This window comes from Sorex fumeus, unplaced genomic scaffold (assembly GCF_029834395.1).
Source record: "Sorex fumeus unplaced genomic scaffold, SorFum_2.1 ptg000020l, whole genome shotgun sequence".
NCBI classification, from domain to species: Eukaryota; Metazoa; Chordata; class Mammalia; order Eulipotyphla; family Soricidae; genus Sorex; species Sorex fumeus.
The window spans coordinates 4,641,403-4,667,836 of record NW_026606077.1 but is presented as its reverse complement, the minus strand read 5'-3'; the positions used below and the strand labels follow the sequence as shown (position 1 = coordinate 4,667,836).

General features: G+C 45.5%; 1 protein-coding gene across 2 annotated transcripts in view; it reads right to left on the bottom strand.

Annotated features, from left to right (window-relative positions):
• DDX50 (DExD-box helicase 50) overlaps positions 1-22,702 on the bottom strand; it is a 38,462-nt gene extending 15,760 nt beyond the window's left edge. Inside the window, exons 1-8 of one of the 2 annotated variants that reach the window (XM_056113396.1) lie at positions 22,523-22,702; positions 15,911-16,204; positions 13,354-13,429; positions 12,841-13,019; positions 10,803-10,920; positions 10,509-10,694; positions 9,536-9,681; positions 2,006-2,155 (exon numbers count right to left, since the gene is read on the bottom strand). In XM_056113396.1, the coding sequence (XP_055969371.1) occupies positions 2,006-2,155; positions 9,536-9,681; positions 10,509-10,694; positions 10,803-10,920; positions 12,841-13,019; positions 13,354-13,429; positions 15,911-16,204; positions 22,523-22,609 (1,236 nt within the window). In that variant the 5' untranslated portion in view covers positions 22,610-22,702. The remainder of the gene's footprint in view (positions 1-2,005; positions 2,156-9,535; positions 9,682-10,508; positions 10,695-10,802; positions 10,921-12,840; positions 13,020-13,353; positions 13,430-15,910; positions 16,205-22,522) is intronic. The other variant, XM_056113395.1, reaches the window with a different exon arrangement.
• Between the last annotated feature and the right edge of the window lie 3,732 nt (positions 22,703-26,434).

Below are 26,434 nucleotides of genomic sequence, written 5' to 3'. Positions count from 1 at the left end.
TGCAGTGGCTGCCGCCTCAGACCCTACTGGACAGCCAGGTATGAGTCGGCAGTGATGGGGCAATGTGGCCTCATGGGATGAGGGGGGAGGGAGGGATAACCGGCAAGTCCTTCCCACCCCGCTGAGACCACGAGTTGCTCTCCCTCCCCCCAAGAGCGGCTCTCTGGTATGGCCATGGACACAGGGGCACACAAACCAACCTCGGAACTATGCGGTTTTTGGCAGAAATCCCTTCAGACTTAATTAGTAAAATATCAGAAATTCAAGATCATATGCTCTCCATAACCAGCATTAGAAAACAAATTATTTCATGATGCCTTTTCGGCAGGTCTGATTGTTGGGTGAAAATTCCAAATAATAATGGTGCACATTTGTCGAAATAATGAATGTAATCAAAGTAGAGTGTTAAGTGGAAACCATCTGCCTCACAGGCAGGGCCCGAGGGGTAGGATGGTGGGTCTACTGGGGTTCTCGGAGGTGGGAAATATGCACTGGTGAAGGGATGGATGTTTGATCACTGTATGACCAAGAGGTAAACCTGAAAGCTTTGTAACTGTTCTCACAGTGATTCAATAAATAAATTTTTTAAAAAAGTAACAAAAAATGTTGACATTTTCCCTTAGTAACAATCTCAAATAATTCCCTGTTAACAGTTCAATGAATATCCTGCCTCCTCAAAAGTTTTTGAGCCACACCCAGAGATGCTCAGGGGATCTTATGAGGTGCTAGAGATTGAACTTGAGTAAGCCACATGCAGATAAGCCCCTACCCATGATACTTCTATTGTAGTGGGTGCTCAGGAGACCATATGCAGACTGGAGATTGATCAGTTATATGCAAGGTAAGTGCTTTAACCCCTATCTCCCCAGATACACACACTTTAAAAAAATGCATATATAATACCAGCAATACTAAGTCCAGTAAGCATCACATCATTAAGCCCAAACAATGAACCATCATACCACTCATGCCTGCACATCCAGGTAGAGTAACACTAGGAGAGGCCCCTAGTTCCACTCGGCTTGAGAACTATGAATATAAAGTCACTGTTGCAGCTGTAAAACACTAGTTCTTCACACTATTCTGTATTGTCAACACATACATATGTTTCAAATTTTCTCTCTAAATAAAGTAAAACTGGGGCGGGGGTGAATCAATAACACAGCGGGGAGGGGATTTGCCTTGCACGCGGCCAACCTGGGTTTGAGTCCCAGCATCCCATATGGTCCCCCAAGCACCGCCAGGAGTAATTCCTGTGCATTGCCAGGTGTGACCCAAAAAGATTGGGGAAAAAAAAAAAGTAAACCTGGGGCTGGAGAGATAGTAAGTGGGCAGGATGCTTGCATTGCATGCAACAGACCCAGATTTGATCCCTGGCAACTTCTAAGATCCCCGGAACCTACTATGGTTTCTGGAACACTATGATCCCTGAGCACAGAGCCAGGAAAAAGCCCTGAGCAGCACTGGGCATGGGCTAAAACAAAACAAAGTAAAAATAGGAGCTGGAGAAACAGTACTGCAGGTAAGAAGCTTAGGACACTTGCCTTGCACAAAGCCAACCTAGGTTCAATCCCTGGCTCCCCATATGGTCCCACGGGCCCCAGCAGGACTGATCCCTGAATGCAGAGCCAAAAGTAAACCCTGAGCACTGCTAGGTATGACCGAAAAAACAAACCAAAACCAAATACCATAAAAAGTAAAAACAGATGGATTTAGTATACTGATCAATTAGTAAGTGTATGTGATTCATTCTATAAAAGAACTCTAAAATACCAACTCTTGTCTATAGAAATTCATTTTCAAAGTTTTGAAAATCTTCCTCGAGAAAATGGATAGAATTCCACCATGATTTAACATATCATGAGGAAAATGGCTGTAATTCCTTTCTTAATTAACATTAATTGTAAGAATGATGATCAAACCTGGTCCACAAAGGAAAATTTTTGTTCACTGATTCATCCCAATAATCTGAATTAAAGCAAACATAAGAAAAGTAAAAGAATACCTGTTTTATGTGCGGATTCATTGCCATTTCAGTTACATTCTTTTTGGTTTCACAGAAAATAATTGCTCGCCCCTCCGATCCACTGTAGACTTGAAGGACATCTCCAATTACTGCTGGCCTCTGAGACCAATGGCACTGAATGGCCAAATGCTGTGAAGAAAGATTTCCATGCTTCAATATACTAAAAATTAATTTAACATTTTCCCCCACCTTGTCCCCAACTGACCTTCCTGGAAGAATTTTTTCAGACAGACAAAACTAATGTATAGTTAAAAAAAAAAAATCAGAACAGTGGCTGTATTCTGATTAGGCAGTGGTATGAGGGAACTTTCTGGAAGAACGAAAATATGTAACTTATCATAGACTGAGTTAACACACTTAAATGAAATAAAAATAAAAATATACTTAAATTTTTGCATTTTACTATATGCGAATCTTATCTTTAAAAAACTATAGCACTGGAAACAGGAAAGACAGTAGAGTGAGTAGAGTGCCTTACATGTGGCTGACCCAGGTTCAATCCCCAGCACCCCAAGTGCATAGCCAGGAGCAATCTCCGAGCGTAGCCAGGTGTGGCCCCAAAACAACAAAAAAATTTAGAAGCTGCAGTATCCTAAGGCCAGAAAGACAGTGAGTAGGGCACACAGACTACCCAGGTTTGATCTCTGGCATTCCATGAGAAGCACTACTAGGAGTGATCCCTGAACGTTGCCATGAGCAACCCCAAAACCAAAACCAAAAAAAATAGCCCCTGCATCATTCTATCTCTATGTCCAAACAATTAACTGCCAAACCCAATTGACAAAGTAATACTAAGAGTGGTCCTAGGCCCCTGAGCATTTGCTTGAAAGAGCCCTAAAACAAGGGCTGGGAAGATAATATAGAAGTAAAGGTGCTTGTATTGCATTTGCATCCAGTAACAGTTCAACCCCCAGCACTGCATATTATGCCCCCTATATGCATGGCCAGGAGAGGCCCCTGAGTACTGCAGACTGCAGAGTGTGACCCAAAAGCCAAAAAAATAAAATTACCAACACTGAACTTTAGTTAAAAATATGCATGGATAGGGGCCAGAGCAGTAGTACAGCAGATATGGTATTTGCCTTGCACACAGCCAACCCAGGTTTGATCCACAACCCTTATGGTCCCCGAAACGCCAGGAGTGATCCCTGAGCGCAGAGTCAGAAATAAGCCCTAAGAATCACCAGATACGCCTCCCCCAGCACCCATCCAAAAAAAAAAAATGCAGTGGGTTGAGGGGATAGCTCAAAATGCTGAAGTTCATGCTTTACACACGGAAATCCTGGGTTCAATTTCTGGTACTGCCTGGCTTTCCAAGCACTGCCAGGAACAATCCCTACATAGCCAAAAAGAGTTATATATATATATATAAGCATACTCATTTCTGCAATTTGAAATTAATCAGAAATTAAGATGTTACAGAGATGGAATATAGGGATTTGATTAAGCAAATACAGCAAAAAAAAAAAAAAAAAAAAATTCAGCTTCTCATAGGACACTTTCATTGTGTTTTTTCCCCCCTCGCTTATCCTTTACTCCTACTGCAACTAGGAGGCAAACACATTTGGTTGCAGTGCTCACAATGTTTGGTTTTTGTGGGTTTTTTGGGGCCACTCCTAGTGATGCTCAGGAGTTGCTCCTGTCAGTGCTCGGGGGACCATATGAGATGCTGGGGCTCAAACCTGGTTGGCCGTGTGCAAAGCAAGCAGCCTACCTATTTATTCTACTGCATCTCCAGCCACTTACATGCTTTGTTGTAGGATTACTTCAGCTATATTGTTTTTTGAAACATATGAACTGTTGCTACTGGGATCATGCTTAGTCTGTGAAGTAATGCTGAAGAAAGAATTCATGGTTTCGTACATGAAAGACAGGAACTTTACCACTGAACATTCCCAGGCCCCAAATAAGAGTAAAATGTTCATGGAAGGATCTAGATCAGAGGTGTGCAAGGACTACCAGCTCAACAAGCTGGAACACACACTTTGCATGCGAGAGGCACTAAATTCAATCCCAGTCCTGCGTGGTCCCATAGCACTAGCGGGCACTGCTCCCAACTTGAAAGCCTGTAATAGAGCTTTCCCTCCTTACTTGGCCTAGCGTTCCTTTACACACACACACACACACACACACACACACACACACACACACACACACTCCCTTTCTCTCTTTCTCTCTCTGTGTGTTCTAGAATATACCTTCTTTAACCAAATAAAAAGCACTGGAGACTCTATCACCCTCCCTGGACATTCCAGCAGTCCCCAGAAGTATCGTTCACTTCAGGATACTGATTTGTGGGCATACAGGTGTTCACTATAAAATCCTTTCAAATTTGTTGCTATGCTCAATTTTCACGATAGGGCAGGAGTAGTAATACGTATGCATGCCTTTGCACATGGTCAAACTGGGTTTGATCCCCAGCACCTTATATGGTCACCCAATGCAGTCAGGAGTGATCCCTAAGCACAGAGCCAGGAGTAAGCCCTATTGTATCCAGTTTCATGATAAAAGGTCAGGAAAAAAATTATACTGCACATGTAAAACGTTTTTATATATATTATATGTACACATATATTTATATATATACAAGTATACACACACATATAATGTTTTAGTTTTGTTGTGGGAGTCACTCCCAGCAGTGTATTGGGGGTTACTAGACCACTCCCAGCAGTGCTCAGGGGGCCATGCATGTTTTGGGGATAGAATTCAGGTCTTCACACATGCAAGGTATACATTCTTTGCTTCTATTTTTTTGGCAAGAGAACAGGGAGAGGATGAGGGATTTGGGGGGTGGAGGGTGGGGTTAGGTTACTCCCAGCTAGGTATTGGGGACTGTCCTCCCATTGTTCATCGATTTTGCTCAAGCGGGCACAGCAACGTCTCCATTGTGAGACTTGTTGTTATTGTGTTTGGCATATTGAATACGTCACGGGTAGCTTGCCAGGCTTTGCTATGTGGGCGAGATACTCTCGGTAGCTTGCCAGCCTCTCCGAGAGGGGCAAAGGAATTGAACCTGGCTCAGCTGGGCTGGCTGCGCGCAAAGCAAATGCCCTACTGCTATGCTATCGCTCCAGCGTATATATATTTGGGGACTACTCCAAGGAATTCTATCTGAGACTTCCAAATAAAAAAAGTATGTAAGGGGCTGGAGCAATAGCACGGCGGGTAGGGGGTTTGCCTTGCACGCGGCCAACCCAGGTTCGATTCCCAGCATCCCATATGGTCCCCTGAGCACTGCCAGGGGTGATTCCTGAGTGCAGAGCCAGGAGTAACCCCTGTGCATCACCAGGTGTGACCCAAAAAGCAAAAAAAAAAAAAAAAGTATGTAAAATAAAAAGTATGTACTCCAGCACTTCTGAGTTATTTTCCCTGCACAAGGTTTATGTTCAACCAATTAAGTCATAACTTTGTATGTGCAATTATTTAATATATCTTTCATATAGATATATAAATTTCATAAATATGCAAATATTTATAAATATATATTTCTATAAATAAACATATGTTTATATAGATTTCTATTAAAATCTTTATGTACATTTACATAAATTAATATATAATTTATACATATATGAATTATAGAACCTGAAAAAGCACCAAAGGAAAAACTTAAGAATCAACTGAAATACCGATGACACAGCCTTGCTCCTTCCCTGCCTCAAAAGAAAAAAATGGTGGGGGAAGGGGGACAGGATGTGGCTCAGAGGCAGGTCCCGTACCTTGAAAGCGCAAGGCCATGCCGTGAGTGCGATCCCTGGCTTTAGCTTTGTCCCAAGTGCTAAAAGTCAACGGCAACGACGTCTGTCTTATTTTGTTTTCTAGGGGAAAATATGGGGTATGGGCCCCATCCAGCAGTGCTTCGGGGTCACTCCTGGCAGTGCCCAGGGGATCATAAGAAGTGTCCAGGGAAGCATACCAGGGTCGGTGCATGAAAGGCAACTCCAACCCAGGCGTTGACATTTACGATTCTCAGTGCTACGTATGAGTGTGTGATCTGCAGCATAACACAGCCAAGCGTGTGTGATCACTGTGACTGAAATATGCAACCCTGATGTACTTCAAAATGAAGTCTGTACATTCCCCAGTCAATGCAAAAACAAACAACAGAGAGAAGGAAATAAAACGCGGGGCCAGATGCAGATGCAGTTTGCCATGTGTATGACTGACCTGTTTTGATCCCTGGCACCACATGTGGTCCCCAAAATCCCTCAAGGACTAATCCCTAAGCAAAAAGCCAGGAGTAAATAAATCCTAAGCGACACTGAGTGCAGATCAAAACAGACAAAACAGAACAACAAAAACTCAACTAGAGTCATGGATCGTATCATATTTAATGATATAAATTTTTTTTTCCTAGGGAGTGGGAGGGATACTGGTGGTGGAGAATGGCACTGGTGGAGGGATGGGTAACCCATCACTGTATGAGTGAAACGCAAACACAACCATTTGTAAGTTTGTAGTAGTGATTCACTAATAAAAAAATTTTTTTTTCCCTTGGAGCCAAAGAGATAATAATACAGAGGTTAAGGCACTTTGTAATGCTGAAGACCCTGTTTCTAATCCTGGTACTGTATATAGTCCAAGAACCAGCAGAGGTCACTCCTGAGCACAAAGCCAAGAACTGCCCAAGAACAATGCCAGTGAGCATGGCCCAACCACTCTCCCACTACAGAAAAAAAAAAAAAAAATTTTCTACTGTTAACAATTGTGGTTTTGTGAAAATGAAGCCATGATTACACTGCTTCAAATGCAAGGATGAAGACCATATTGAATTATAAAAAGATCACTTTTAAAACCTGGTGATGGGTAGATCAGATACCTCATACATACACAAGATTTGTGCATGTATAAAAATGTCCTTAATTCGGGGCCAGCAGAGAGGGCATTTGCCTTACATGCAGCAGACCACGGTTGAATCCCCGGTATCCCATCTGGTCCACTGAACACTGCCAGGAGTGATTCCTGAGTGCAGAGCCAGGTGTAAGCCCTGAGCATCGCCTCCCCGCCAAGACAAAAACAAACCCCAAAAAAGCCCTTAATTCATTTTCTTTTACTGATACATGTTACATTATTAATTTGGGGGGAGAGGAGTACTGGGTCACACCCTGTGGTCCTTGGGAGACCATGTAGTGCCAGGGATCAAACCAAGGCCTCCTGCATGCAAAACATGTGCTCACCCTATTTAAATTATCCCTTGGACCATTTTTTAAAAATGGATCCACACCTGGTGGCTCAGAGCTTATTCCTGACTCTGCACTTAAGAGTTACGGAGAGTTGGGGGGAAGGAAGGGGGAGGCTGGGGGGAAGGAAGGGGGGGTTGGGGTTATTCACTGCTATTCTATGCTCATTTGTGGGGGGGGGGGGGCGGCTCATACCTGGTTTGGCCACATACAAGGCAAGGCTACACTCTACAGCAAGGGCTGTACTCTCCTGGCCGCCCTCAGACCCAATTAGTGTAACCTTAAGCCATCACAAAATATTTAAAATTTCCTATGACCATTCCACACTCTTTCCCAAAAGTAAATGAGAACTTGTTTGATAATTAGAATTTTACATGAATATATACATATCTACACAGAGACATGTAATGTGGTCTAGGATGTGTAATTCTGACATTTTATTTGGATTTTGTTATTTTTGGGGGGCACACCTCGCAGTGCTTAGGGATTATTCCTGGCTCAGCACTTGGGGATACTGGAGGGGAGTAGAGGGTTGCACACCATATACATGGGAAGCTGGGAGTTGAACCTGGGTCAGCTGCATACAAGGCAAGTGCCTACCTGCTGTACTCCATCTGCTTTTATGGGCCACACCTGGCAGTGCTCAGGGATTATTCCTAGCTCTTTGTTCAGGCGTGACCCCTTGGCAGTGCTCAGGGAACCAGATGCAGTGCTGGGGATTCGAACCAGGGTCACAGCTATCACAGATACAAGCAAGGCAAATGCCTTACCTCCTGTATTATCTCCCCAGCTCTGTGATTTTATTTTTATCAAATTCATTCTTCTAATTCCAGAAATGGGGGCTGGAGTGATAGTATAATGGGTAAGGCGCTTGCCTTGCACATGACTGACCCGGGTTCAATCCCCAGCACCCCAAGCGGTCCCTGAGGCTGCCAGAAGTAACACCTAAGCACAGTCAGGTATGGCCCAAAACCAAAAAGATCCCAAAGTTGGTATTTCTGGGCTATATTTAGTACATTTTGACTTACATACACATCAAACAGAAAAAGTGTCCTGTCTCAGTGATCATCAACATTTTCACTGTAAACCAGCCGTTGATAAGTGCGCCGGTAGAACAACGGTGTTCAACCTTTTTATGCCTGCAGACCAGCACGAGCTCAAAAGAAGCCAGGGCAAGCCCCCTACCCATTGTACAATCTCTCCAGGCCCAGGTGACTCAAAACAAAAACAAACAAAACATTTTTTTGTTTTTTAAAATTGCGATTTTGGTCACATTTGGTCATGCTCAGGCAGGGCTTAGTCCTGGATTTACTCTCAGGGATTACCCCAGTGTCTGAGAAGAAACCTGGTTTGGACGTGTGGAAGGCAAACACCCTGTCTGCTATACTATCACACCAGCCCCAATCCACAGATTTTTAAATTTACTTATTTGTACCTCTCTCTCTTTTTTTTTTTTTTTTTGCGGAGAGGGGAAGGGAGTGCTCAGGGGTTACTCCTGACTCTTACTCAGAATTCACTTCTGGCAGGCTTGAGGCTCCATGTGGGATGCTAGGGATTAAACTCAGGTGGACCATGAGCAAGGAGAGTGTCCTACCCACTGTACTACTGCTCCAGCCCCTGTACGTTTTCTCCTTAAAAACAAAAAACAAAAGCAAAAAAACCCCCAATGTTTTTTAAATTAATTCAAAATCATCAACCTTTTTCCTTATGTATCTGATTTTTTGGGAAAAGCCTTCCCTTTCCTAAATTTAGTACACTGTTCAGTGACATCACTGTCCTTTCTGGGGTGGGGTTGGGAGCCACACCCAGCTGCTATGCGTGGGAGTGACTCTGAAGTCTCAGGAGACTGTGTGGTTGGTGCTGGGGATGAAACTGGACCTCCCATAACAAAGCCTGTACTACAACTCATTGAGTTCTCTTTGGCCCAGCTTTGAATTAAGTTAAGGCCTTTCTGAAAGTTTCCAGGAATTTTTCTTGCACAGGGTATGAAGGAGGACATAACTTTTCTCTACCTATGTTTACGCAAATTATCCTAGCACTCTTTTTCTAATCAATATCTATTACCTGGTTTTGTCAAATTCAATGTATTTTCACTCTACTTCTGTGGCTGCCTGTCTAACTCTTGTCAGGACCTGACTGATCAGCACTTCCCCCCCTTACTTCTATCTGCCCTTCATTCTCCAGCTACAGAAAAACAGGGGCACCTTACTGACAAAAGGCAAAAAGAAAGACCTGGCCTTCACTCATACCAAAACTTGTATTTGGCACCACACACTTTAAAATATGAACCAAAAGTTAAAATCTATCATGCTGGAAAGCTACTTACTTCCACAGTAGTTGCAGCCTTTTGAGTCATTTTTCCAACAAGGTCAACCTGTTCATATCTGGATTTCATGTATTTTTTTGCAACTTTGTATACCCACTGTGGGCAAGTTGCAGAAAAAAGTAAAGTCTGAGGATTGTCTTCAGAATCTTAAATAGTAAAAAAGAATAAAAATGCTTTCTTAATAGCCTGTGACATATTAGTTCTTAAGATTCCCCCCAATCTTTAAATAAAAATTTCAAAACTTGATTTTAAACAATCTTATCTTATTGTAATTATGAAAATGGGAAAAATATGAAGACAACTAAACTAGGAAGGCGACAATCTAAGAATACTGGATAAATAAATATAATGCACAAGATAAAGGATAAAAACAGTTAAAGTATATTAAAATATTTTGTTGTTAAAGAAGAAACTAGACACCAAATGATTTTAATTTTGTTAAAACACTGGTAACAGGGGCCAGAGCAATAGTCCATTGGGTAGGGCGCTTGCCTTGCACATGGCTGACCCAGGTTCAATCCCCAGCATCCCATAAGGTCCCCCAAGCCCACCAGGAATAATCCCTGAGTACAGAGCCAGGAGTAATCCCTGAGCACTACGGGTATGCCTCCTAACCCCAAAAATAATAAATAAAAACACACCAGAAGTAAGAGCCAGGGATGTGGCCTAGTGGTAAAGCACCAGCCTCACATGTATGAGGAACCTTGGCCTTGAGCCCCAGCACCAAAAGAAACAGACAAAGAACCTGAAAAGAATACAATAAAATAAAAATTGAATTTTAAATTCTTAAATTTCTTTCCCTCTCGGAAAGACTGGCAAGCTACCGAGAGTATTCCGCCCACACGGAAGAGCCTGGCAAGCTATCCGTTGTGTATTCGATATGCCAAAACCAGTAACTACAACTGGTCTCATTCAAATTTCTACATGAGAAAATAATTGCTAATACAATTGCTAATTTTGAATCAGGACATACCAGTTTTGTAAGATTCATGAATAATATCTTCAACTTGTTCAGCAAAACCTAAATCTAACATTTGATCCACTTCATCAAGCACAACATGGCGCAGTTTAGAAAGATCTAATCGGCCACTCTGCAGATGGTCTTTGATACGACCAGGTGTTCCAACCAAGATGTCAATACCATTTCGGATATGGTTAACTGTGGAAGGAGAAAATTATCAGTAACATGTAAAACATAAATAATTGTCACACTCTGTGCTTTCATTTAATACGGATTTCTGTGGTACTATCACATATATTTACTCACTTTGGCCTTGATACGATGTTCCACCATAAAAACACGCCACACTGAGTTTCCTAGTTATATCTTTGAAGTCTTTAGCTACTTGGTTTGCCAGTTCCCTTGTAGGAGCCAAAACAAGTACCTGAGTGAGAGGTTTGAAAAATAAAAAGAACTTTTCTAGATATGTCAGGATTTAAACTGAAATTTTTGGGGGGCATTTAAAACCAGGAAAGTCAACATTAATCTTACAGTACTCAAAGAAAAACAGTACAAATAATAGCCTATATTTATTAATCCTCCCTTACTATTTCCATTCTTTAACGTTTATAGAATTTATGAGATGCACAGCATTATCAGATTTCTTTCCCAAATTCCTTTTCCTCACTAATGTTCCTAACCTCATTATCTTCTTGCACTGCTTAATTATTTCTCCCTAGTACTTACAGCATATAAAATATTTGTATTTTATTTATCTGCTTCTTATCTGTTTCACCCACTAAAATGTTAAGAGCCATTTGAAGGCAGGAATTTGTCAGTCTGGGATACTAATTCCTTGGCGCAATTCCTCCCAGAAAACACATTAGTTAAATGAATATATGCCAAGAATTAGTTTCTTCCATGAATTATCTAATTTGACTTTCACAAAAACCTAGTTTACACCCCAATTTTACCAATGAGAAAACTAAGTATTAGAGAAGTTCAGGGTCTTGCTTAAGATCAAAGAAGAAATGAAGCTAGAATCTCCAGTCTTTATTATTGATTTCTGATCACACTCAGCAGTGTTCATGGGACCATATGTACCAGGGACTGAATCTGGGCCTATGGCAGGAAAAGCATCTGCTCAAGCCCTCTGAAACATCTCCCCAGCATCTTTGAATCTCCAGTATTTCTAGCACAAAAACTTCTGTTTTTGGACCACAGCTAACAGTGCTGGAGTTACTCAGAGCCGTACGCTTTGGGGAGCACTTTCACAGTGCTTGGAGAACCATGTAGAGCTGAGCATCAAACCCAGTCCTCCCACATGCAAAGCATGTGCTCAGCCCTTACAACTATCTCTCAGGCCCCATAGCATAACAACTTTCCTTCTTTTTCGGAGGGGAGGGCATACCCAGCTGTGCTCAGGTTTTACTCCTGGCTCTGTGCTCAGGGATCACTCCTGGCATGGCTTAGGGGACCATAGGGAGTACTGGGAATCGAACCTGGGTAGGCTGTGTGCAAGGCAAACACCATACCCACTATAGTGTCTCTCCAACCCACATGAAAATTTAAGGTAGCACTGCAACTATATTGTTTATATAGCTTGCGGTCTTAATTTCAGCTAAGAAACAGAACTCTCTAAAAAGAATTTGTCCTGTTAGACAACCATATCCAAAACCACTTATAATTTAATTACATATTAAATACGTAATTTAATCACATATGGGGATTTACGCTCGCACTTTTATAGTATTCAAATCATTCAAAGAATAAACCACTTTCAGTCACATATCTGTTTAAATTACAGTGATTATTTTCAATTTAGGAATCTTATAAAGAACAGGTTACAAAAAGGCTAAAGTTTAGACTAAAATTTCATTAGTCCTTTCTGTCTTTATTATGTATGAAAACAGATTATCCAGGAATCCCAGTAACATAGGGACTAATAATTCCCCTACTGTAATACTCATCTAAAGAAGTCAAACAGTAAAGAGTTCAGTATGTGACCAAAATGAGTACCTACTTAGCAACTTCATGTTTAAAAGCAAATCAAAATCAAAAAAAGAGAAAGAAAAAATATCACCAAATATTCTAACTCTATAGAAAATCCTAAAATAAGACAGTCTGGCTTAATAATACACTTATCAAAGACATCCGTGGATCCATGTATAGTTAAAAACAGTCTCTAGTTTTGCTTGAGATTTATGTTAAAAAGCAACGTATTTTTGCTTTAGGACCCAAATTTTTACTTTATGCTATAGGGCTAACTTTTCCATTTTGGGGTACAACTTGAATTAAACCTGAATTCTTCCTTTCCCTTTCCATGAACGTAATATTTAAACCTTTCACTCCCTGTAAAGGTTACCTTCGGTGAGCGACTTTTTTTAATCGTCTCTTGATTTCTTTGGAGTCTTTCAATCAAGGGAATGGCAAAAGAGAATGTCTTTCCTGTTCCTGTACGTGCTTGAGCAATTAAATCTTTTCCTTCATATACAGGACCAAAGGTTTTAACTTGAATAGGAAAGAGATATGTTACCCCTCGACCTGTAAAATGAGATTTCATTGAAATATTTGAGACAAGCATTAAAAATATATATATTTGAAAATGATAATCTGGTTCCTCAATGTCTGCCTAAAGACATACCACCTAGAGATATTTACCATTACTTCTACCCAAAGAGGAGTTACCCAAAAAAGTCTGAACTTCTGACAAATACATATATTTCTTTAAAGTAAAACAAAAAAGGATGATGTAGAAATACCTGCAACTAATGAAGTCATTTCTTTTTTTAAATTCTCCTTGATATCAGAAAAGGCACAAAGGCAATACAAAATACAGGTTTTTTAGTCATTTTATGTCCACTAAAAGTCATAGTACCTTTCAAAAGTTTTATGGTCTCTTCAGAAATGGGAAAATTGGAGAAAGCACCTTCTTTCTGTTCACGGGTTAGGCTCTGTCAAAATAAAATCAAGATTCTAACTAAAGCAGTTCATGTTAGACTAGGCATTTATAATCTCCTCATATAACATTTAGTTTTACTAAATAAGCAAACAAATCTTCAGAATCTGTAGAGGCTGTACAGGTTAATATCCAAGAAAAGTTAATAGGAATCTAATTTAATTTCAAAAATGCCTTAAATAGCAAGCTTACTTATATATTTTCTCAAAATCTATTTCATTTAATTTTTATTTATCTTGGGTTTGAGGTCACACCCAGCAGTGCTCTGGGCTTACTTCTGGCCCTATGCTCAAGATCACTCATGGCATTGCTCAGGTGGTGCCAGGGATTGAACTCTGGTCAACTGTATGCAGGGACAGCACTCTACGCTCCATATTCTCTCCAGCTACCAGTTGTATTTTTAATAGGGGCTATCACAGCGGAATTCAGATCAGCAGTGCCGACCGGGGTGAGGGTATTAGCCACAACCAACAAGAAAACCGGCAGGGACGGGGGAAGGCACATGGAACCAGATTACACACAATGGTTTTACACACGCGAAATATACTTTGCCACTTGTGCTTTTTCCCTGTTCATTTCCCCACTCTCCCCTGCTTTTGTGCATGCGTGTGAGATGTGCGATTACCACTGAACATCATTGGCCTAATCTTTGTATTTTGAAAATCTATTGCTGGAAGTTTGGGCCTATGGGGCCAAAAAAAATTATAGATACAAAGGAATACAGACATGGCTCAGGTCTTCCTATACAGAAGGCCCAGGTTCATACAGACACTGCACAGTCTCCCTTCACCAACCTAGCAGCCCCAGAACACTGGTAAGCACCTCGCCAAAGGTAGTCCCCGAAAACTACCAGGTATGGCATCCACACAAACAAGCATTCAAACAGATACTAACAAAAGGTCCAGGAATATAGACCTATATTTTCTACACCTCCTAAAACGTTAAAATCTAAAAGAACAGATTTCTTAATGCATTTTCCTTAGCTTATTTTTGGGGGTTGTTGTTTAGGCCACACAGTGATGCTCAGGGCTTAGTCCTGCCTCTGTCTCCAGAAATCACTCCTACAATGCTTGGAGAACAATATGGGGTTTTGGAGATAGAACCAATGTTCGCAGCATGCAAGGCAAGCACGCTAGCTGCTTATACTCTATCTCTCCAGCCCAGATCATTTTTTCTTTTCTTTTTTTTTTTTTTTTTAAAAATAACGTCTTTGGGGCTGGAGCGATAGCACAGCGGGTAGGGTGTTTGCCTTGCACGCGGCCGACCTGGGTTCGATCCCCGGCATCCCATATGGTCCCCCAAGCAACACCAGGAGTAATTCCTGAGTGGAGAGCCAGGGATAACCCCTGTGCATCGCTGGATGTGACCCAAAAAGCAAAAAAAAAGTCTTTATTGGACTCAAGCTCAGCCCATAAATACACTTTTTTTTTCCTTTTTGGGTCACACTCAGCAATGCACAGGGGTTACTCCTAGTTCTGCACTCAGAAATTACTCTTGGCAGTGCTCAGGGGACCATATAGGATGCTGGGAATCTAAGCAAACCCAGAAGTTAATCCTAACACATGTGGCCCAAAAATACATTTACTATTGTAACAGAAGCTGATAAAACAGAATGCAAAAAAAAAAAAATCTATAGCCCTTATGTACTTTATTCCACAAAGTCAAGTCAATTCATGAGTCCAAGGGGTTACTCCTAGTTCTGTACGTAGGAATTACTCCTGGTAGTGCTCGGGGGACCTGATGGAATGCTGGGGATCACACCTGGGTCGGAAATGTGCAAGGAAAACACCCTACACACTGTACAATTGCTCCGGCCCCCAGGATTGGAAATTCAGGGCCCAGAATGGCAGTACAATGGGTAGGTGCTTTGGCTTGCACGTGGCTGACCTGGATTCAATCCAACGCATCCCACATAGTACCCCCGGCAGTAATCTCTGAGCACAGCCAGGTGTGGACCTAAAACAAAAAACACAAAACCAAAACCAAAAGATATTCATAGGTGGCCATCAATAAGCAAGATGAAAGGACTATCAGAAACTCAAAGGTTCAAAATTTGACTACCAGGGCCAGGGAGATCGCACAGTGGGTAAGGAGCTTGCCTTGCATGCAGTCAACCTGAGTCCAATCCCTGGTATCCCTGAGCATCACCAGGAGTGATTCCTGAGTGCAGGGCCAGGAGTTATCCCTGAGCAGCCCCCAGGCCCAAAAACTAGTAAGTAAAGAAACAGCAATAAGTAAAGAATAGGTAAATAAAGTAAAATCTGACTATCTCCCAAATATACCTCCAGAAAAAGTCAACCCAACGACAGAGACCATGGAAGGTGAAAAGATTCAAGTTTCTACTGTACAGGTTCTCTGATCCAAAAGAATATTAAACAATGAGATTATAGAATCAATTCTAATTAAACTAAGAAGTAAAATTAGACTTGAAATATTTCAAGGATAAAGTCAAATGCAAAACAGAAAGTGTCCATACCTCTTCTTGTTTATTATCACTTGATTTATGAGTAGAACTATCTAATGATGACACTCGCTTTGATTTTTTTTCATATTCATCAATATCTCCATTTGACAGATCATTTCTTCTTGACTTATGAGACTTAGAAAACTCATCTGAAAGTCTATTAGATCCTTCAGTGTCTCCATTTAACTTTTCTTTCATTTTAGCCTTTTTGGGCCTGGGCGCATCCAGGTCATCTGCAACACCATTTTCTCTTGCTTCTGATTTCTCAGTTGAGTCATAGCGATGTCTTGACTTCCTTCTGTCACTCTGTGGGGGCAAACAAAGGAAAAACAGACTGACAAAAAAGTCTCACCATCTTCTTTTTGTTTGTTCTGGTTCCTGATACCTTTGCTGGGGAGGTAGTGCTCGGAAGGCGCCAGGGGCCAAACCTGGGGCCCTGCACATGTCACTCAAGTGCTCCAGCTCTCTGATGTTCCTGTATCATGCGGACTACTTTTAAGACTCTAGAATAGTTACAGCATGACTCCCCAAACAACAAAACGCAAACTAGCATTATCCTGAAAGGTTACCTGGTAGCTCAGGGGTTATTCCTGCTGGTGTTCGGGTGACCATACAGAATGCCAGGGATCAAACCTGGTTTGGCCACGTGCAGGCTAAGCATCCTACCCGCTCTGGTCCCACTAGCATCCTTTCTTAAGCGTGGCATCTAGGTCCTCTCTATCCCACCTTCACAGTCACAGTCGCAGTCCCAGTCCTCCCGCTGTTCATCGATTTGCTCGAGCGGGCCCAGTAATGGCAAGCTACCCATGACGTATTTGATTTCCCACCTTAAGACCTACAAATATTAAATTAGCACCTTTCCAGAAAAAGAAGAATCCTGGATCCATAAATTTTAAAACTATATACTTCTAATACCTTCAAAGAAAAAAAAAGTATTGACTAACTACCCAGCAACTTGTAATGCATACTTAACTTTTTAAAAATTCTTTTAATAACCCCATAAAGAAAATATAGGTCTATAATCCCTTGGGCTGGAGCAATAGCACAGCGGTAGGGCGTTTGCCTTGCACACAGCCAACATGGCCGACCCGGGTTCGATTCCTCCGCCCCTCTCAGAGAGCCCGGCAAGCTACCGAGAGTATCTCGCCCGCACGGCAGAGCCTGGCAAGCTCCCCGTGACGTATTCGATATGCCAGACACAGTAACAACAAAGTCTCCAATGGAGACGTTACTGGGTCCGCTCGAGCAAATCGACGATCAACGGGAGGGCCTTTACCTTATAATCCCTTATCCAAAATTCCAAGATCCACAGAGCTCTGAAAACCAAAAGGCTTTTTTTATAACTCATTTGGAGGCAAACCCGTACCTAAACTCATTTGGTGGCAAAATTTGGCTTGAACATATGCAAGGCTATTTGTTGGGTTTTTTTAATTTTTTTTTTGTGCCACACCTGGAGGTGCTCAGGGCTTTCTCCTGGCTCTGCACTTAGGAATCACTCCCGGCAGGGTTTAGAGAACCTAACCTATGGAGTGCTGGGACTTTAACGTGGAGTTCACTGGCAAGGCAAGCGTTTTACCTGTTGTACTATCTCTCTGGACCCATATAAAGCTACTCAGGATCTTTATTATTCCACTTAGCAAAAAAATTTAGTTAATATTAAAATTTTTAATTACAGATTGGGGGCCCCAAACCCCACAGATATGTTACCCATCTAAAAATTGACAGAGGGGGGCCGAAGGGAAAGCACAGCGGGTAGGGCATTTGCCTTGCACACGGCCGACCTGGGTTCAATCCCCGGCATCCCATATGGTCTCCCAAGCACCGCCAGGAGTGATTCCTGAGTGCAGAGCCAGGAATAACCCCTGAGCATTGCTGGGTATGACCCCCAAAAAAATAAAAATTTACAGAGGGACCAAAGAGATATAGTATAGTGGGTAGGAAGTTTGCCTTGCACGTTGGCCAAACGGGGTTCGATCCCTGGCACCCCGTATGGTCCCCTGAGCACACCAGGAGTAAGCCCTAAACACTACAAGGTGTGGCACGAAACCCCTAAAGAAATAAATAAAAGTTCCCAGAATCCTGAATTCCAAAACACAGGTAGACCCAAGGACTTCGAATAAGGGATAGAGAGTCTATATTCTTTTCCCTATTACCAGTGGGGGGGCGGGGGGATTCTTAGATTTGCCAAAGACACGTGGAATCTCCTACATGTAAAAGTGCTAAAAATCAAGTTCTACCTAACTTGAAAGCCACTGTTTATTTCACATAATGTTTCCTCTCTGAACACTGACAATAGGTTAAAGAAAAACCAAAATTACATAATTCATGCAAAACTCAGTTATCATACTCCTGTGGGAAAACAAACACATTATCAATCCCAGGATGAAAAGAGTTTTAAGTTCTTAAAAATATAACTTTTTTGGGTCACACCTGGCTGTGCTCAGGGATCACTCCTGGCAGGCTCGGGAGCCATAGTAAGACAAATGCCTTATCTGCTGCACATCTCTCCAGCACCCTCAGTGGATTTTTAAAAAAGAAACTTATTCATGGCTGGAGCGATAGCACAGCGATAGGGCGTTCGCCTTACAAGCGGCCAACATGACCGACCCGAGTTCGATTCCTCCGCCCCTCTCGGAGAGCCCCGCAAGCTACCGAGAGTGGTAGAGCCTGGCAAGCTCCCCGTGACGTATTCGATATGCCAGACACAGTAATAACAAAGTCTCCAATGGAGACGTTACTGGGCCCGCTCAAGCAAATCGACGATCAACGGGAGGGCCTTTACCTTTTACCTTTATTCAGGCCAAAGACAGTACAGGGATTAAGGTATTTGCCTTGCGCACAACTGTTCTCTGCTTGACCCCTGGCCCCACATATGGTTCACCGAACACTAAAAGAAGTGACCCACACACTGGAAGTAGGTCCTGGACACCACCATGTACGGCTCATGACCCCCAAAACCAAACCAAACAAAACACCTATTCAGCAACTTTTGGTGATAGGGAATAAAATACCTATGCATCAAAATATATATTTACCAGTTTTATATTTTAAAACTTCAGTTTTAGGAGCTGGAGCAATACTTTAGCAGGCAGGGTGTTTGCCTTGTACATGGCCAATGAGGTTTGATCCCCAGCAGCCCATACAGTCCCCCAAACCCTGCCCGGAATGATCCCTGCGAGGAAGGGATTAAATCACGAGCACCACTGGGTATGACCCAAAATCAAAAAAATAAATAACCCCAAACTTTAGTTTTAAAATATAAATTGGGGGAGGGGGGAAGGGGGGCTGGAGCAATAGCACAGTGGGTAGGGCGTTTGACTTGCACGAGGCTGACCCAGGTTCGATTCCCAGCATCCCATTCGGTCCCCTGATCTCAAAGCCAGGAGTAACCACTGACCATTGCTGGGTATGGCCCAAAAAGCCAAAACAAGAAATTCAGCACTTCAGAATCGTTTGGTCAGATGTTCAAAATTAATTAGGTAACAGCGGCTAGAAGCAGAAATTGGCTAGGGTTCAATACCCAACACTCCAGGATACCCTGAGCACTACGAAAAAGTGACCCCCAAGCACCAAATTGAGAGTAACCACTGTGCAACCACAGGTGTGGCCCAAAAAGAATTCTTTTTAAAGAAGTAAAAACTGGAGAGATAAGACAGTACAGCAGGTAAGGCACTTGTCTTGCACGTAGCTGACCTGGGTTTGTCTACATCACCCCAGATGGTCCCTCAAATCTTAGTAAGGGGTGGAGTTCAAGCCAGGAGTAAGCTCTGACCACTTATGGGTGAGGTCAAAAAATTTTTTAATTAAATATAAAGGGGCTGGAGAGATAGCACAGCAGGTAGGGTGTTTGCCTTGCACGTGGCTGACCCGGGTTCGATTCCCAGCATCCCATATGGTCCCCTGAGTGCCGCCAGGAATAAGTCCTGCGTGCAGAGCCAGGTGTAACTCCTGTGCAATGCCAGGTGTGACCCAAAAAGAAAAAAAAATTAAACATAAAAATAAATTTAAACAAAAATAAATTATAGTTACATGTTTACATGACTTGATCTAGCCCTCGTTTCCCCAAAACAGGTTCTATAGAAAAACAAGGCTATTAATAGTCAGTCTTGGGGTTTGAATTGCTCCGAGGGCTGCGCTTCAGGGAGATGAAGCGTGGTAAAGTGAGAACCTCTAGGTTCAAGCCCAGCAACGGAGCCAAGGTGATCAAATACCTCGTTCCACATCAAATCCCTAGTGCCTAAAACTCTTCATTTCCCTGGTTTCCAGAAGACACTGTCCTTCTTATCCTCATATCTCTACCTTAAAAAAAGGCTGACCCTCCTCCTCTACTACTTTCCAGTCTGTTCTCTTTGTACACTTTCATACCTTCAATAAACACTTCCCAGCTTCCTTCCTTATCCACACTGCACTTCTGAGAACCTAAGGCCAGGTTCTACATCTCAACACACATAACATCAAAGTTCGGGTGGGTGGGGAGGAACGAAGCCATAGGACAGCGGGTAGGGCATTTGCCTCACACAGGGTCAACCCGGGTTCGATCGCCAGCACTCCATACAGTCCTCCAAGCACTGCCAGCAGTAATTCCTGAGTGCAGAGCCGGGAGTAAGGCCACCCCCACCATACCCCTCCCCCCCCAAAAAAATAATAATAAATGGGGTGGGAGAGACAGTACAGTTGACTAAGACACCTGACTTAGCATATGGACCTGTCAGGAGCAAGACCAGGTGTGGCCCAACAGTTCAAACAAACAGAAAAACCCAAAGCTATCCACATGTGAAAGTCAGATCACTGTCCTCAATAGCTCTACTTCTCTTGGTCTTTAGTCTGTTTCCATAGCTTTTTATCTTTCCAAAAGGGCGATCTAGAAATAATTCTGGAAAACGGCCTAAGTGAAAGGCACCAATTTACAAGAACACAGTGAAAAGTCAGAGGGCAGGAGAGAGAGCTGGAAGGGCGAGTGCTCAAATCCAACACCACTCGGACAAGTACAAACGCTAGAGTGGCACCAGGATTTCCAGGTGCAACAAAACATGGGGGAGGGAGGACGAGAAAGCACTTTCCTCAAGAATCCCGGGGAAATGTTTGGGACGGAGGGAAGATGACGACCACGTGAGTGCTAACTGAGTGCTCAAGCACTGAAAAAAAGACTTCAGGGGTGGATGAGACCACCGTCCACATACAGCAACGTGGTCAGAACAGTCCTAAACTAAACCTTCGAGGACGAGCAGGGCTTGGAGACAGAAAGGAAAGCGTTTCGGGAGGATTCCAAATTAAAATAACCCCTCTAAGGATTCCAGATCTGTGAGGTCCATCAGGACACGATCCTTGGAAAGGCGTAGCTGGAGCAGAAGGGCCGAGGAGGGGTCAGGAGGAAGGGACGGTGGCCAGACGGGCGGGTCCAATCCGGCAGGAGGAAGCATTCTGGAAAGGTGGACCTGGCTCCAGAAATTGCGGAATGCCCGGGCCACCGGACCGTCCTGCATCACGGCCAGGACAGCGTGCCCTCCGTGATCTCTAACTAGGATTCACTAAAAAGAAAGAAAGAAAGAAATGGTTCCTTCTTCGAGCCTGAGTTCTCTCCCCCCCATCACATTGTCTTCTGCCCCCCTGGCATCTTTCGGAATATTTTTCAATGGAAACGATCCTGCTTCACCAAAAACAACAATTCAGTTTAAAACAACAACGACTGCAGCCGGGGGGGCAGAGAGGGACGAAGAGGGGACCCAGACGTAAAACAGGGCGCAGTGGTGGAGGGTCGCAGGCACTTTGGTGGGTGGGGGGGGGGGCAGCAACCTTTGTAGATCGGTCCCGTAAAATTCTAGATGACCGGCACCCACGTTATCTACATGACAACGTTCTTTTTGCTTTTCGGGTCACACCCGGGTTCCTCCTGGCTCATGCGCTCAGGAATCGCTCCCGACGGTGCTCGGGGGAGGCGATGGGCTGCTGGGGATCGAACCCGGGTCGGCCGCGCGCCAGGCGAACGCCCTCCCCGCCGTGCTCTCGCTCCAGCCCCCGACCGACCACGTTCCGTAAAGGGGGGAGAGTCTTGACTTTCCCTTTTTGCGGAGGGAACCCGCGAGCGGAGCGGCGCGCTCCGAGGACCCCCAGTCCCCTCCCGGCGCATCCCTTCCGCCACGGGAAGGGACGTCAGCCCGCTCGGCGGCGCGCGCCGGGCCCACCTTCCCGGGGGGCTCCCGCGGACCGGCCCCTCGGCTCCTCCCCGTCCCCCCGCGCGCGGGCCGAGGGGAACGTCCCCGCCCGGCCCGTTCCAAGGCGGCCCGCGAGGGCCAACCGGCGGGGGGCGGCGGCGGCGGCGGCGGGGGGCGGCGGCGGGGGCGACCCCGGTTCGCGCGGCGACGCGGCTTGAGCGGACCCACCTCCGAGGCGCCGGCCGGGGGGCCGCAGCGGCCGCGCGAGGCCCGCCGGGGTCCAGCCCGGGGCCGTCCGAGCCCGCGGGCGGGGTTCGCGGCGGGGCCGGGCCCGCAGACGCCGCCGAGGGGCGCGGGGGGCCCCGGGGCGGCCCCGGGCGCCCGGGCCCGGCGCTGACAGGCCGTCAAGGGACGGCGCCCTCCCCGCCCGAGCGCCGCCACCCGCACGGAGGCGCGTCCCGGCGCGGCGCACCTTTGGCCGCTCCCTCTTCTGGCTCTCGGCGTCGTCCAGCGGGGCCTCCAGCTCCATGATGTCCCCCCACAGGAGTTTCCCCGGCATCACTCGCCGCCGCCGCCGCCGCCGCCGCCTCCCCCTGGGCACCGGGGCCGCCACCACCCACGGGCGGCAGCAGCAGCAGCAGCAGCGCGAAAGGAAGCGGGGGCAGGGCGGCCGCCCGGCCGCGGCCGTGCGTCACTTCCGGAACGCGCACGGCACGGCGGGGAGTCGAGCGTCCGGGCCGCGCCCGGCCGGCCGCCTTCCGGGCGCCGCGACCGCGCAGCCAACGAGGGCGCGAGCTTCCGCCGGGCCCGCCCGTGCGGCGAGCTGATTGGCCGCGCGCGCAGCGCCCGCGCCAATCGCCACAAAGGACGCGCGGGCTGATTAGCATGAAGCGGCGGGCGGGGGGAGGGGGCGGCCGAACTTTTCTCCGCCGCCCCGAGGAGAACTTTCGGGGCTTCCCGGCATGCAACGGCCGCGGCGGGGCAGGGGGCTTCCCAGCAGGCCCTGCTTCGGCGGCGGCGGCGGGGTCGCGGCCGCGGGAGCGGGGCGGGGGGGGGCCCTCCACGGGGGGGCGGGGGGGGGCCACGTGCCGCCGGAAACTGCGGGCCGCCCCCCCACCCCGCCCACTGCGGACGGAGGCGTTAACGCCTAACGGCCGGGCTCGTCGAAGTCGCGACCCCCGGAATGGGGCTGGGGGGGGTGGGGGGAGGCCGGGACCCAGCTCTTCCTCCCCACGTGGTTCTTGGGTTCATCCTCGCCCTTGACGTCGAGTTAGTTGAGCCTCTGGGAAAGAAGGGGCTGAATGGGGCTGCAGCGATAGCACAGTGGGGAGGGCGTTTGCCTGGCACGCGGCAGACCCGGGTTCGATTCCCAGCATCCCGTATGGTCCCCCGAGCACCGCCAGGAGTAACTCCTGAGCATCGCTGGGTGTGACCCAAAAAAGAAAAACAAAAAGGGGCTGAAGCCACACGGTCACTGGCAGCCTGGAGTCACCCTCTGCGCTTTCCTGCCAGGATATCGGGGGCGATGCACCCACAGATGCTTCCAAGAGGAGGAACTGGGAGGCCAGAGAGATCCTAGAGCTGGAAGGGCGTTTGCCTCGTTAGCTGCTGGCCCGAGTTCCATCACGGGCATCTCAACAGTCCACCGAGAGCCCCCAGGAGTGAGTCGAGCTCAGAACCAGGAGTAGCCCTGATCATCATCAGGTGTAGCCCAAAAAAAAGGAGGAAAAAAAATTTTAATGACTCGGCATGTTTTTTTTTTTCTTTTTGGGTCACACCCGGGGATGCTCAGGGGTTACTCCTGGCTCATGCACTCAGGAATCGCTCCTGGCGGTGCTCAGGGGACCATATGGGATGCTGGGAATCGAACCTGTGTTGGCCATGTTGGCTGCATGCAAGGCAAAGGCCCTACCCGCTGTGCTATCGCTCCAGCCCCTTGGCATGCTTTCGGCAAATGCTATTTGCAGTGAATGACACAATTTTATTGCGTTGTCCAGGACTTAACGGCTGTGGAATTAACCTTCTACTTTTAGCTGGGATGATCACGATCACGACCATCCTGTTATTCGTCGATTGCCTTGAGCAGGCCCCACTAACGTCTCCTTCATCCTTGCCCTGAGATTTTTAAGAAAGTGCTATATTCAAGGCTCTTTAGGAGAATGAGACCCATCATTGTTACTGGTATTTGGCATATTGGGTACGCCACGGGGAGTTTGCCAGACTCTGCCGTGTGGGCAGGCTACATTGGGTAGCCTGCCAGTTTGTCCAGAGTAGGAATGAGTTAATAAGATGTTACAAGAGATAATAAGGTTGCTTTTCTCAACCCAGGCCTTTTCTTCCTGATAGTTTCTTGCTGTCTTTTTAGAGCCATTGCTTTATCTCTTCCTGGTCTTTTTCAACTGCCACTTGAAATGTGGACGCAGGGGCACAGCATCACCCACTTACTAGCGAACACTCCAGCCTGAGCACCCAACGCGTCTTAGCAAAATGACCAGTTGCTGCCGGTCAGATTTTGATTAGTCCTAGAAAGCAAAAATTTCAGATCTTTTGTTGCTGATCGAGAGAATAGCTACAGAGAATAGTATCTCTAAAGCCTGTTGTTTTCTAAATCCTGTTTGTAGCAGTCCCTCAAACCCTGTCCCTAACTACCACTGTCAAATCTCTGAAGCACTACAACAGGATGCTGTGAGAAGGAATGGGAGTGGAGGTGGCTCAGAAATCATACATCGGGCCGAAGCGATGGTACAACAGGGAGGGCGTTTTCCTGCATGCAGCAGACCTGGGTTTGTTCCTCAGCATCCCATACGGTCCCCGAGCAATGTCAGGAGTAATTTCTGAGTGCAGAGCCAAGAGTAACCCCTGAGCATCGCAGGGTGTGATCCAAAAATACAAAAAAAAAAAAATTCATATGAAATTGAGATAGGTACGTGTCAATGTTATGATAGAAAACTAGAGATGAAGTTCTAGCAACTCAAGTCTCTCATCAGAGGTGATGCAGCAGACGAGAAAATGGAAAGTAATAGAATTCTATTCCTATTCAGAAGACTCAAGTGTTTCTTTCAGAATGGCCTGTGGCTTCAGACCTTCTACAAACACTGCCTTTCTGATCCCCAAACTCATTGCAAATCCCTCACTGCTAAACATAGACTGTGAAGTGGAAAAGGCAACTGTAAATTAAACCAGGCCTATAAATACCAAGTTGTGGCTTAACTCAACAAAAAAATTGAGGCAAAGGGCTGAAGTGATAGTACAGCAGTTAAGGTGCTTGCCCGGCACCCAGCTGACTCAGGTTTAATCCCTGTCATTCTGATGGTCCCCCAGCATCACCAGGAGTAATACCTGAGCACAGAGCTAGGAGTAGGCCCTAAGTACCACCAATTGTGACTCCAAAACAAAAATAGCAAAGTGCTATGTTATGTATATGCCCTAAATCAGCATCAAATAGTAAACTCGGGAATAGGAATTACAGCAAATAGATGTTCATTTTCTTCACCATTTTTTTTTCTTTTTGGGTCACACCCGGCAATGCTCAGGGGTTGCTCCTGGCTCATGCACTCAGGAATCGCTCCTGGCGGTGCTCAGGGGACCATATGGGGTGCTGGGAATCGAACCTGTGTCAGTCATTCAGTCATGTTGGCTGTGTGCAAGGCAAACGCCCTACCCACTGTGCTATCACTCCAGCCCCACCATATTTCTTACTCTATAAATAATCTCAAGATTTCTTAACTGAGGGTAAAATTTTTTGGCGGAGTAATATGGGGTGACAAGGGCCAGAGCAAAAAATAGCACAGCAGGTAAGGAGCATTTGCTTTGCTTGTAGCTGACCAGCATTCAATCCCAGGCACCATGTATGGTCTTCAGAGCCCATCAGGAGTGATCTCTGAGCGCAGAAACAGGAGTAAATCCTAAGCACCACTGGGTGAGCCCGAGGAGGTGACAGTAATTAAAAGATGTAAGTGGAACTGTAACTAGAACAGCGGGTAGGGAGTTTGCCATGAACATGGCCAACCCAGATTCAATTGCTGGCATCCCGTACGGTCCCCAAGCACCACCAGGTATAATTCCTGAGTGCAGAGCCAGGCAATAATAACCCCTGAGCAATGCCAGATGTGACCCAAAAAGCAAAAAATATAAAACGTACAAGTCAAAATACAATCATAGTTCAAGAATATTTTTCAAATATCTTAAAAGTCAACGATAACTTTTTCTTAAAACTTGGATCTGGAGAAACAGTGTAGGGGTTAAGGTGCACGCCTCGTACATATCAAACCTGAGTTCAATACCTAGAACTACATCTAGTTTCTGGAGTACTCCCAAGAGAAATCTTTGAGTACCGCAGGATGACTCAATCCCTTCCAGACTATCTTTTCTCAAAATAAGAGTT